The 12,314-nt window shown below is 34.2% G+C and overlaps 1 protein-coding gene and 1 pseudogene across 1 annotated transcript in view; one reads left to right on the top strand and one right to left on the bottom strand.

The window, feature by feature from the left end:
* The window catches only part of LOC145636122 (exocyst complex component SEC6), a 34,545-nt gene extending 30,260 nt beyond the window's left edge, over nucleotides 1-4,285 (bottom strand). Inside the window, exons 1-3 of the mRNA XM_081687582.1 lie at nucleotides 3,843-4,285; nucleotides 1,677-1,715; nucleotides 1,469-1,557 (exon numbers count right to left, since the gene is read on the bottom strand). Coding sequence (XP_081543708.1) covers nucleotides 1,469-1,557; nucleotides 1,677-1,715; nucleotides 3,843-3,971 — 257 coding nt within the window. The 5' untranslated portion in view covers nucleotides 3,972-4,285. The remainder of the gene's footprint in view (nucleotides 1-1,468; nucleotides 1,558-1,676; nucleotides 1,716-3,842) is intronic.
* A 1,491-nt stretch (nucleotides 4,286-5,776) lies between these two features.
* LOC145637002 (uncharacterized) lies at nucleotides 5,777-11,786 on the top strand (annotated as a pseudogene).
* The last annotated feature ends 528 nt before the right edge of the window (nucleotides 11,787-12,314 follow it).

Raw genomic sequence — 12,314 nt, 5'->3', positions numbered from 1 at the left:
AATGGACGCTAAAGATTATGTGCAACATTTCCAAACTTTTCCATATTTTGTAAAAAAAATTAACAAAAAAAACAAAAATACCGTTACTTAAAACTTTATAACATCAATTACATTCTTAAAAACATAATTAATTAATTACTAATCTAACCTAATTAATCTAACTACTTCTATCAAATTTAATTCATCTCGCCCAATAACTCATTGAAATCAACCAAACTAGTTCAAAATCATCCAATTTCCACATTCATACCCTAATTTTTCACCTTCTTCATCTTCCACGTTACCTTTCTCTCTCCTCTTTCAAACTCATTCTAGATCTGGTACGACGAACAAGAAGACGACGTAGGCTGTTGTCGATGGGTATTCGGTGGGTGTGGCGGTTTCTTAGGTGGTTTTGGGTTCAAATTGGGGTGGGTCGTGGTTCTGGGTTCGAGTTGGGGGTTTAGTTTCAGTGGGTGATCGTTTTCAGTGGGTGGTCGTTTTTGGTGTGTGGGTTTTGGTGGGTGATCGTGGATCTGGGTTCTGGTGGGTGGGTTTTGGTGGTTCCGTCAGTGGGCTTTGGAGGGTGGTCGTCGATATGGGTTTTGGTGTGTGTTCGTGGAGGTGGTGGTTCTGTCGATGGGTTTCGGTGGCCGGGACGTTGTATGGTTCTTTCAATTTTTTATATTTTTTATTTTGATTAACTATTAATGACATACCCTTACTTTTTGTTAAGCACCATTAAGAAGTTTTGCATTGGAGTCCGTTCCTCCACCCAAAGTTGAACATAACTGTAACGGAGGTAGTATATTTTAAGAAAACAACTAGTCTACAATATACAGCAAATAGAAGCTAGTAGCAGAGCTTTCCATAAGACTAACCAACTTAAATTTGTACCACTAACGATCCACATTGAGAATAAATTATGAGGTTGCTCACTGGCAACCTAAATAGTGGCCAATCCATTTTATGAACATACTCTTCCAGCAAGCCAAAACAGGACAACTACTTCCGCTGTTCTCAGCCTCACACCACAAGTTGTTGAGCATTCATGCCACTAAATACTCTTATCTTTTTTTCAGCAATGAAATAGCTCCTAAGCCATATCAAATAACCTACAAACATATTTTCAGATGTATAACAGAATATTAAGTTGACACAGAATAGAGTCAAGAGTCCATCAAAGACTAGATAGTAACCTATGGTGTACTTTCTAGATAATTTTTATCAAACCAGCAGCTAATCATTGAAGCCAGGGAACGACACCTCTATCTCTACGCCTTGTTCAAACTCTTACCATCATACTAGACACCCACCCCTTTCTTCTCTCGAATAGGAATGATAGATGATGTCTAAGAAAAGCATGATTTAATATCATATATTCATATGGGTTTGGATTAGGTGGATAAAAGGCCAAATCTCCAAAACTCAAGATGTATAAGAAAAGAAGGCTTTAAGGTTAGTGTGAGGCTATGCTTAAACAACTTACTTCTCGATGGAAACAAAGTTATCTCGAAGATTATTAACTGTTCTTTCTGACAAGGAAAGTGATTTAAGTCCAGATTGTGCCTGCTCAACCTGCAAAAAGGCATATTATTGGTCAAATGTCGGCAGATTTGCAATGAAAGATACCAAACAACAATAACGCTACACAAATATTAGGAAAATATTGAAGCTATTTACAAGCTTGAAAATACCTGTTCGGCAACCATGGTGCTAAGCTGAGCATCATTTGCCTGATCATAACAATAGAAATTTGCAGTCAGGTCAAGGGACTGCCATAATATACTATGGAAGAGGACATTAGTCAAGAAGAAGAGGATGCTATGACATTGATGAGATAGATTACTAGTATCTTAGTATGCCAAGTAGCAAGCTTGAAGCACTACTATATTTGCTTTTCTCTCTGCTTATTTTACATATTCATTTTATGTTGAGTGTGTGAATTGTGTCTTAGACCTCTTAATTGAAGACTTTTATGCCATTACCGCCTTTGGCGGTATCTTGTGGTCCTTTCTCTATTTTATGCATTAATAATATGTTATTTTGAATATATAAAGCTTATATATTGCTATAGAGTGATTTTACAGTGTTTTGACACTTGCGGTGCGTCTCGTATCCAAAAGGATGGAAGAAGTACAAACTACCAAGTAGTCATGTTAACTAATATAATCCACAAAAAAAAAAAAAAAAAAAAAAAAAAAAAAAAAAAAAAAAAAAAAAAAAAAAAATTGCATAATACTCTATCAATAATCACCTAAATACCAAAGAGACCAACTCCATCCACTTTGAGTTGTGTCAACATTGTCAACCAAAAAAAAAAACCTTCGATAGTAGTTGGATAGGAAACCTTAGCATGTTTTATGTCCCTTCAATTATCAATGTTTGTTAAAGCCATGCAAAGCTTATAAATCTTCTTTTAAGATTCATTGGCAAATCCAAACAAATTGTCCCTTCAATATCAAGTGAATTCACGCTCCAATGCAGCGTCATTCCACATTCTAGAGTGAATTCATGTAGGCAATTTACCCATGCAACCATGCTTAGTATGCTGAAAATGGATAACGGTAGGCTCTAGTGAAGTTAGAAAGTGGAAGAGTAGCCATAGAGGTCCCCATTGCGGTCTAATAAAGTTCAGGCTGCCAAAATTTTGTCGAAACAATCCCAAAATCATCAGCTCAATGCTATGGTAAATTTACCAGCTCAATCTCCAAACAATAAAGTTTTAAACCATTAAACTGCCATTCAACTGCAGATATACATCGATCAATACATAGGCTTAACTTGCTAAGGAATAAAAAGAAAAACAAGAAAATGAAAATCCTAGCATAATTGTGGAGTTCCAAGGCCAATCTTGTTTGAGTCAAACATGATTACAGCACCTAGTCTAAATCCCATCAAGGTCAAAGACAAACTAAGAAAGTTTTAAAATTTTACCTAACCCTTAACAAAAATACATTTTCTAATTCAGTTCTAGGTTGGTAAGTTGAAAATAACACACAAATATTTGAGGCCATAAGATACAGTGCAATTAACGGTAAATATGCTTTAGTTCAATTTATGGATGATAAGCTCACTTGATTTCACTGAAAAACAGAATAATTAAAAAATTTTCAAGGCATCATTCTTAGTACGAGTGCAAGGAAAAGAATATCTAGGTTTTCTGGCATCTCAAACTTCATAAATCATTTTATCTATACTTCAGTAGAACCATGTTTCCTCATATTTGAAGTTTCTCAGGTTAAGAGGTCCATTGGCATCCTGAAAAGTAGTCGTCTAGAATAACATATGCCAGTCAACATAACTCTCCACCACGTCAATCCATGTCCTGCCTGAATGATAATTAATTCATACAGCATTAATCCCAAAGATGCTATAGCATAATAATGTTCAAATTCTAACGAACAGCAACTTTAAGTATCCAATAACACAGCCATTTTTCGGCAGCATGGAACACGGGTATGAAGATTCAATAAAGGCGAAACACTATCTTCATTAGGAAATCGGCAAAAGTGATTACTAATTGTACAAATAAAGGGTTGTAAACCCTCCAATCCAAACATGTTTTCAACCTATCAATCCACAATAGTATGAGTTCATCATCAATTTGCAACACCGCTAATTAACAACTCCCTAACATCCACATTACTGAATTCCGATTCAAATTTCACTATCAACACGACTATTAATTTCGAACAAAAGAGTACAATTCTAGCTAAAACTTAATCCCACATCACCAAGAACAAATTCCACTCCTACTTAAGAATTATAAGCGCACAATTGCAGTATATAAAGCAATAATTAAAAAGCATCAAATCTAAAAGCACAAAACAAAAACAGAAAAAAAAAAAAGATTAATTTACCTGCTGACGCGAAATGTAATCAGCCTTAATCGAAGAAATGGATTGAAGAAGCTCAGGAACAGGCAAAAGCTTGGCAACCTCGCGCACCGCCGCTTCTCGGGCTTCGACACCGAGGTCTTCCACCATCATTTTTGCCTTAGAATCAAAATCAATGTAATCTAATAGATAAAGATGAGCTCAAACTTCAATTTTCGTGAATTTCAGGCGATCTCAATCAATCATAGAAAATTCTAGCTGGCAATTTGAATTTCTCGAGGATTAGGAAGAATTTTATGATGAGGGTTGGCGATTTGGCAGAATTCGGAAAGTTGAACTCAGCAAATCTTGAATTCTCTTTCACGTTTGTTCGATTTACCTCCGAGAAACATGTACAAATGTACAATAGGAGGAATCCACGACACAGGGTTAGACGGGGTTATTATTTTAACTAACAGACCGCAACAAAATAAAGGAGCTCCAATTTATCAATTTGAGTAACAGATCTAATGAAGTTACACAAATTCTCAAAATAGCAGGTGTGGGAGAATTTATTGTAAGACGAGTTAATTTACAAAGTAATTAAAGTTACAATTTTTGAGGAACTAGAAATGGAGGAAAGTTATGCATATACTAATGCATAACATTGATTAAAATATTATAAAAACACATGGTAGAGAGAGAAAAGAGGAGAGAGATAGGAAGAGAGAGGCATGTTGGTGGACCACACCCATTTTTTGATCGGATTGTATCACGTGATGGTGGACCACATGCTGATTGTTCCACTAAAAGTTTACATGGTACCATTGAATCCTCAGTGGTACTATTTACGCATAAATTTAGTACAACTAAATGCATATATAATACCATTATGTGCACATATAGTATCACTGTATATTCAATGGTACCATTTGATCATCCAATGATATCAGAATATTTATTCGTTTGTACATATGCATAATTACATGAATACCCTTTGTTATGCATTTCTAAATGCCTAACATTCCTCCCTTTAAAATTCCTCACAATTTATACTCTTATGGGGAAATTTTCATAAGTCAAAGTCAACGAAAGTAAGCCATTGTTCAAAGACGGGAGAGTAAGCTTCTACGAAAGGAGTCCAGCTTCGATGGACGAAACTCAAGAAACAGCTTCCCTATTTTCCAGAACGAGATAAGCATTGAAGACTTGGTCTTTAGCCATCCAAATACAATCGTTAGTGGGCTGAGTTGAGGGTTAGCAATTAAAAGGATAACTTCAAATACTGGGGAAGGCAACTTATCACTCTACTACAGCTACATTCAACCCTATTCATCATCTATAAGAGGAAGAAGTTTCGTCCATGAGAAACACATTGAAACCTAGCTGCGAAAATACATTGAGCATACATTGTAACCTTTCCAATTAATATTTTACATAGTTGCGGGTTAGAGCAAAGATCTTCAAAGCAAAGTACAAGGATGACCGGTTTGACATAGGACAAAGAGGTGAGATGAAGACCTCAATGTCTTGGGGTGCTAGAAGCATATTCAAGAGTATTTATCACTTGCGGGGTGGCCTTAGAAGAACCATAGCTAATGGTAAGAGCATAAAGGTGGAGCATGACTGGTGGGTGACTGATAAAATTATCAAATGCAAGGACAGTCAGCTTACTTCCACAGTGCAAAAACCAGTTCTTATCAGTGATTTGCTTGACGAGCAGGGCAAATGGAAGGTGGGTTTAGTATGGAAATGGTTTAGCCCCGTTATAGCAAAGGATATCCTTGCTATTCACCCCGGTAACCAACTGCAATCTGATGGTTGGGATTGGGGTCCTTCGAGTACAAGGCATTTCTTTAAGATCGGGATATTGGCAGGCACAGGGTAGCAATAACAATGGAGCCCCGACTTCTAGCTTCTGGAAAATATGGTGGAAATCGAAAATTTGGCCTAAGCACAAGATTTTCATCTGGAAATTGATGAACAATGCTCTGCCAACGTTGAGTAACCTAAAGAAAAGAGGCATTGACATTGACACAAAATGCAAACTATGCAACGCGGAAGAAGAGACCACTAGCCACCTGTTCAGGGAGTGTGAAGTGACTACAAGAATCTGGAAATGCAGCAATCTGGGCATCAATTCAGAAATAGGAAGGAATCTTGACATAAATACTTGGGTGTCTAACGTCTTATTTTATTTGCTTTCAACGGATGACGATCAAAATCATTCAACCATGGAATTCGTGAGTACTCTCTGGAGTATCTGGTTGTCAAGAAATAACATCAGCTTCAATAATTCCTTAGTCTCCCCGCATAGTATTATCAAATTGGCGCAGCATTGGAAGCAGAGATGGGACTCAGGGACTAAAACTGATGGACAAAGGGGTCGAATGGCAGCCACCAGGGAAGCTGAGGGCAGACACCAGAGTTCATGTGCAAACCAAGCCAATGACGAGCCAGCAAACCAGAGGTACACTATCATCATTGATGGTGCTTGGAAGAAAGTGGACAGCAAGCTTAGCAAGGCATGGAGAGCAGCTGTTGGGTGGGTAATTAAAGATAGAGGTAACTGACAGGGGCAAAAGTCCCGTTTTTGCTACCTCCCCCTGTCAAGCTGAGGCTAAAGCGGCACTAACGGCTCTACAAAACTCGAATTTAGAAAGGGACAACGTTGTGATGCTTACTGATTCTATGGAGTTGGCCCAAGCAGTCTCGGATAGTACTAAAGCCAGAAGGGAGATCAAGCAAATTGTAGAAGAAGTTAAAAAAATATGCTCTCTCATTCCAAAGTTTTGCGATTAGGAAAGTAAATAGAAGTAGAGTCTTTGAAGCCCATAAACTTGCAGTTACAACAAGAAAGGGCATATGAGTCTTCTCTTTTTTCTTGATTGTCAAAAAAAAAAAAATATTTTACATAGTGAAAGTTTGGTAGATCCTTATTCTACCTTCGTTTTTTACCTTCTTTGGATTTTCCTCGTCACCAATTCTTGTGTCATCCTTTTATTTTTGCATTATCTTCTTTTAAGATTTTATTTAGTTGATTCGTAACCTAGATTTTGTTATTCAATCCCACTTGACAAAATTTAGCATAAACATATACTATAAAAGTTAGGAAAAATTGTACAAAAAAAAAACCTTTTCAATGCACCATTTTGTAATAATAAAATTAAAATAAAAAAAAAACTTTTAAATGTTATATCGTATAAAAAAAAACCCAAAGTTAATTTTTTTTTTTTTTTGTTAAAACCTAACGTACCTCTAATTCACTTAATTAACTTCTAATTTTTTTCTAATTACCTTCTATTACTCACTTAACCATATAATAATTAAATTAATTTATAAATGACAATAAAAAACAAAAACCACCACCTCCACCACCAGCTAGCTACCCCCTCCATTTCCCCTTCCCTCGGCAGCAACCCCCTCCCCAAATTGACCGTCACCTTTGAACCCTCACCCTGAAAACCCACCTCTATCGTCAGTTAACTCTCTTCCCTAGACTTTAACCCCTAACAACCCACTTATCCACCACCTCAGTTACGAAAACCACTGCTGCAAGGAGAGAGAATTTTACAAAAAAATGGAAGATAAATTTCTGCCATGAATGGACAATTTCTCAAGCTTCCACACAATTTTATTTTCTACCAGATTCCCACAAAGCTGCCCTTCCACCCCAAAACCCCAAAATCGACCTAACCACTATTCCAAAAATCCTACCAATCCCCAAAAGTCGACCACCTACACGACTGATTGAAAGTGGCCAATGCGGCGGCTATTGTGGTGGGAATGGGTGTGATTTGATATCAATTAACAACAACCAATTAGATATTTCGATGAAAGACAATGGTGCAAATGGAGTAATGATTGGGTTTTGCGGTGATTGATTTTTGGGGATTTCGAGATGGTTAATTTTTAGGGGTTTCATGGTGGCTGGGTGGTCAATTTTAGGGAGTTAGGCGGCCGTACGGTGGTCAGGTGAGGATTGGTGGTTGTGGGGTTGTAGATGGGGGGTCAGGCGGTGCTGCTAGGGGAGGGGGAAAGGGAAGAGGTGGCTTGTTGGTGGTGGGGTGGTGGTTTTTGGTTTTTGTTTTAATTTATAAATTAATTAAATAATTAAATAGTTATGTTATATTTAGAGGCTAATCAAAAGAAATTACAAGTTAATCAAGTGAATTAGAAGTACTAGGTTGTCTTTAACAAAAAAAAAATTATAATCGGGTTTTATTTTGCAAAAAAGCTATAAATTGGATTTTCTTTTGTCTAAAAGCTTTGAAAAGGTTTTTTTTTCCGTAAAATGATGCTTTTTAAAGGTTTTTTTTAACTAATTTTCCTAAAAGTTATTATTTTTCAAATATACTTCCTCTGTTTTTTTAATTATAAGCTAGAGTAAAATTTGCACATTTGTCGAGACACAACTTTGAACATCAATTTTTTTTATGAGAGTTGTAAACTTTATGAAAAAATTAATTTATAAAAGTAGATATTATGACAAATCCAACAACATATTATATGATCATATTTATATATAATATATTGGTAAAAATTTAAATCAATGATGACATATGAATAGTAAAAAAAAATCTCAAATAGTATATTTATAGTTTGTAATCATATGTCATCAATCATCATTGATTTATAGTAACAATCTTTCTAACCACTGCTTGATTTATTCAAGCATTGATATATCATTTCATATGTATTGTATGTCAACTACATACTAGACTAAGAAGACCAATTTAAGTTTGTTTGTCAATACTTGTTTGTAATTAAGATTTAAGGTAAGCAAATATTTGTTTGTCAATACTTGAGATTAAATTTAAGTTTAATAGTTAATTTGTAATTAAGATTAAGCTATATATATGAATTGATTTGATTGTTTTTTATTTTTTTGATACTTCATTCATAATATATAGCCAATATAGGTGACCATTGTAATTCCCTTGATATGTTATTTCTTAAGCTATTAGATTTGGATTATTTATTAGGAGGGTCTTTGTATACTATAAACATATGTCGTTCCACTAGCTGTAACTCTATGCTTATAACTTGTACAATGTATATATTCTCTAACTTGTAATGCAATTCTCATGGAATCAATTTTTTTTTTTTAATATCATACTAAAAAAAAAACACACACACACACACACACACAACATAACATCTAGCATGTAAGTTACTATGGTAAGATAGTACCCATCAAAAGAAAAAAATAGTATACTAAGATATTTTGTAGAATATATATTATCTTACTTCTTAAGATAAACTAGTTTTTTTTATAAATTCCTTAATTTATTTCCCAATTTTATGTATAGAATATTTCTTATTTCTAAGGCTATTATATATATAATCAAATGCAAATTACCATAAGTAAATTTCCTATATATAATATTAGAATGGTATACTTTGAATATCCTGTTTTTTAAAGAATATTATCTTAATCTGTAAGATATTTTAGATCTTAATTAGTTTCCTCATTCGTTCTCCCTAGAATATTATGTTTATAATAAAAGAAGATAATTCCTCAAATATTAACAACCCTATCAAATGCATTATATACACTGTAAGCTACGTATGGTAAGCTATAAAGTAGGCCTAATTTCCTACAATTAATGGAAGACAAATATACACTAAGCATATATAACTATAACTAATATACAATAAGAATACATTGATACTTATCAATATATTCTAACATGTAATATTACTGCTATTTCTTATAAGATATTTAATATGATGTGATCATGTGAATGCAAATTACCATGACTTACGTAACTAACTCAATATTGTTCTTTTTTTTTTTTCCTTTTTTTTTGAAACCTTTTTTTTTGACACCTAACTAACTCAATTTTGATTAAAAAAAAAGACTTTTTATTTTTTTATTTTACATACTTTACGTTATATCCTTTTGGTTTTCATATGTTATTCTTTATTTTCATGCATGTGAATGCAATTATAAATATCTACACTACTTTACTTTTTTAGTTTTTTGTAATATATTAGGCCATGTTAACTTTGAGAAGGATCGATCCATGAAAATTTCCTTGATGCATTTGGACATTTAGTTGTACGTTTGGTCGCACATTTCCATTTTTTGTTTTAACAATACATTTGCATAATTGAGTATACATAATTATGTACTACGTACCTCACAATTTTCACATTATGATTGTTCACTTAATCATTTAATAGAATAATATACTTACAATAAGCTTTAATGCAAATCATTGACATAATTTCAACTATATTATAGATTTGCAGTTAACAGATGATCAACTAAAGAATTTCACTTTATCTGAAATAGAAAATTTTTTGCAAAGTAATGGTAGCACACTTCGAAAATATCCCATGATACCTTTTCCAGATGATATGCTCATGTTAGAAGGAAGAAACAAGTTGATTCAAGATGAGTTGCAGTATGATAAATCATCATTACAACAAGAACATGAGGCCCTTTGTTCAAGTCTTACCGATGAGCAGAAAGAGGTGTACAATACAATCATGAGTGCGGTTTCAAAAGATGAGGGGAGGTGTTTTCTTCATATATGGATATGGTGGCACGGGTAAAACTTTCATTTGGAGAACTCTATGCGCTGCTATAAGATCCAAAGGAGAAATTGTGCTCCCTGTTGCTTCAAGTGGAATTGCATCACTTCTCCTTCCCCGAGGAAGAACAACTCACTCTAGGTTTAAAATACCTTTGAATGTAACGGAAGACTCAACATGCAATATAAAATCGGGAAGTGATTTGGCGGAGCTTTTAAAAAAGACAAAGCTTATCATTTGGGATGAAGCTCCTATGGTAAATAAATTATGTTTTGAAGCACTAGACAAAAGTTTAAGAGATGTTTTAAGGCCTTCAGAGCAACCATTTGGGGGTAAGGTAGTTGTCTTTGGAGGAGAATTTCGACAAATCCTTCCAGTTATCTCGAAGGGAAGTAGACAAGACATTGTGTTTGCAACAATCAATTCATCTTATTTGTGGAATTTTTGTGAGGTCCTAAAATTGACAAGAAATATGAGGCTTCAAGTAGGATGATCAAATTCAAGTAATACAGATATAAGAGAATTTTCAGAGTGGATATTAAAAATTGGAGATGGTACGGTAGGAGAGCCAAATGATGGTGAAGGTACTATAGAAATTCCTGATGACAATCTGATAAAGGAAGCAACAAATTCGATCGAAGCAATTGTCGATAGTACTTATCCATCTATTCTTCAGAATTTGTGGGATCCAAAATACTTTCAAGAGAGAGCAATTTTAGCACCAACTCACGAAAATGTTGAAGCTATAAATGATTATATGTTATCTTTAATGCTAGGTGAAAATAAAGTTTAAATTATTACTTGCTTATAAATGATTACTTCTTAATTATTTTTATTGACTATTACTTGCTAGCTTTAATGCTAGGTGAAGAAATAGAGTACTTGAGTTCTGACAGCATATGTCAAGCAGATACAACCATGGGAATTGAAGACTTTTATCCACCCGAGTTCCTAAACACCATTAGATGCTCCGGTTTGCCAAATCACCGGCTAAGATTGAAGGTTGGTGTTTCTGTCATGCTTCCCAGAAATATTGATCAGTCTTCTTGCTTATGTAATGGTACCCGATTGGTGATAACTCAGCTAGGAAAGTATGTTGTTGAAGCCAAAATAATTTCAAGTAGTAACATTGGGCATAAAGTGTTCATTCCTAGAATGGTCCTAAGCCCATCGGATACTACCACTTTGCCAATCAAGCTTCAGCGTAGACAATTTCCATTGGTAGTTTGTTTTGCTATGACAATAAATAAAAGCCAAGGTCAATCACTCTCACATGTTGGTTTATATCTACCAAGACCGGTTTTTAGTCATGGTCAGCTTTATGTTGCAATCTCCAGAGTTACAAACAAGAAAGGTTTGAAGGTTCTAATATGTGATAAGGACGGAAATATTGCTAACACTACAAACAATGTAGTATACAAAGAAGTATTTCAAAATTTGCCATGAGAAGGTATTACTCAACACTAATTAATATATAAATTAATATTCATCATTTGCTAACGTTGTTTTAAATCTACATTGTTAAACTCTCTAACTTTTGTAATCAATTTTTACATTGCAGTGCTACAATTCATGGACTTTTATTAATGCCCAACTAATGGACGAAGTAGGTAGAGATTGAAAGGCATTAAGTACTTTAATTAGATTTTTGTGGTTAGAGTCAAATAATTTAACTTTTATTCAAACATTGTATGTGTTGGGCTGGACCTTAAATAGATTTGTTTGTGTTATTTTTTTCTTCATATAAAACAATTATTTATTGCTTGATTACTTATATGATAAGAGAGCAAGAAGTTTTAACAAAAACACTTCTACAACAACATATCATTCACACTATACAGTTGATGATAGTTTTGTTTCATATTTTCATTACTCATAAGTTGGATTAATTTCGCATATTAATTAGTTAATCTTATTTAATATTATAAGCCGTGCATCGCACGGGTATTGTACTAGTTAAATAATTAAATGGTT

Source organism: Chenopodium album, chromosome 6 (assembly GCF_948465745.1).
Source record: "Chenopodium album chromosome 6, dcCheAlbu1.1, whole genome shotgun sequence".
Classification (NCBI taxonomy): Eukaryota; Viridiplantae; Streptophyta; class Magnoliopsida; order Caryophyllales; family Amaranthaceae; genus Chenopodium; species Chenopodium album.
The sequence above is the reverse complement of the archived record's forward strand: the minus strand, read 5'-3'. Positions and strand labels throughout refer to the sequence as shown.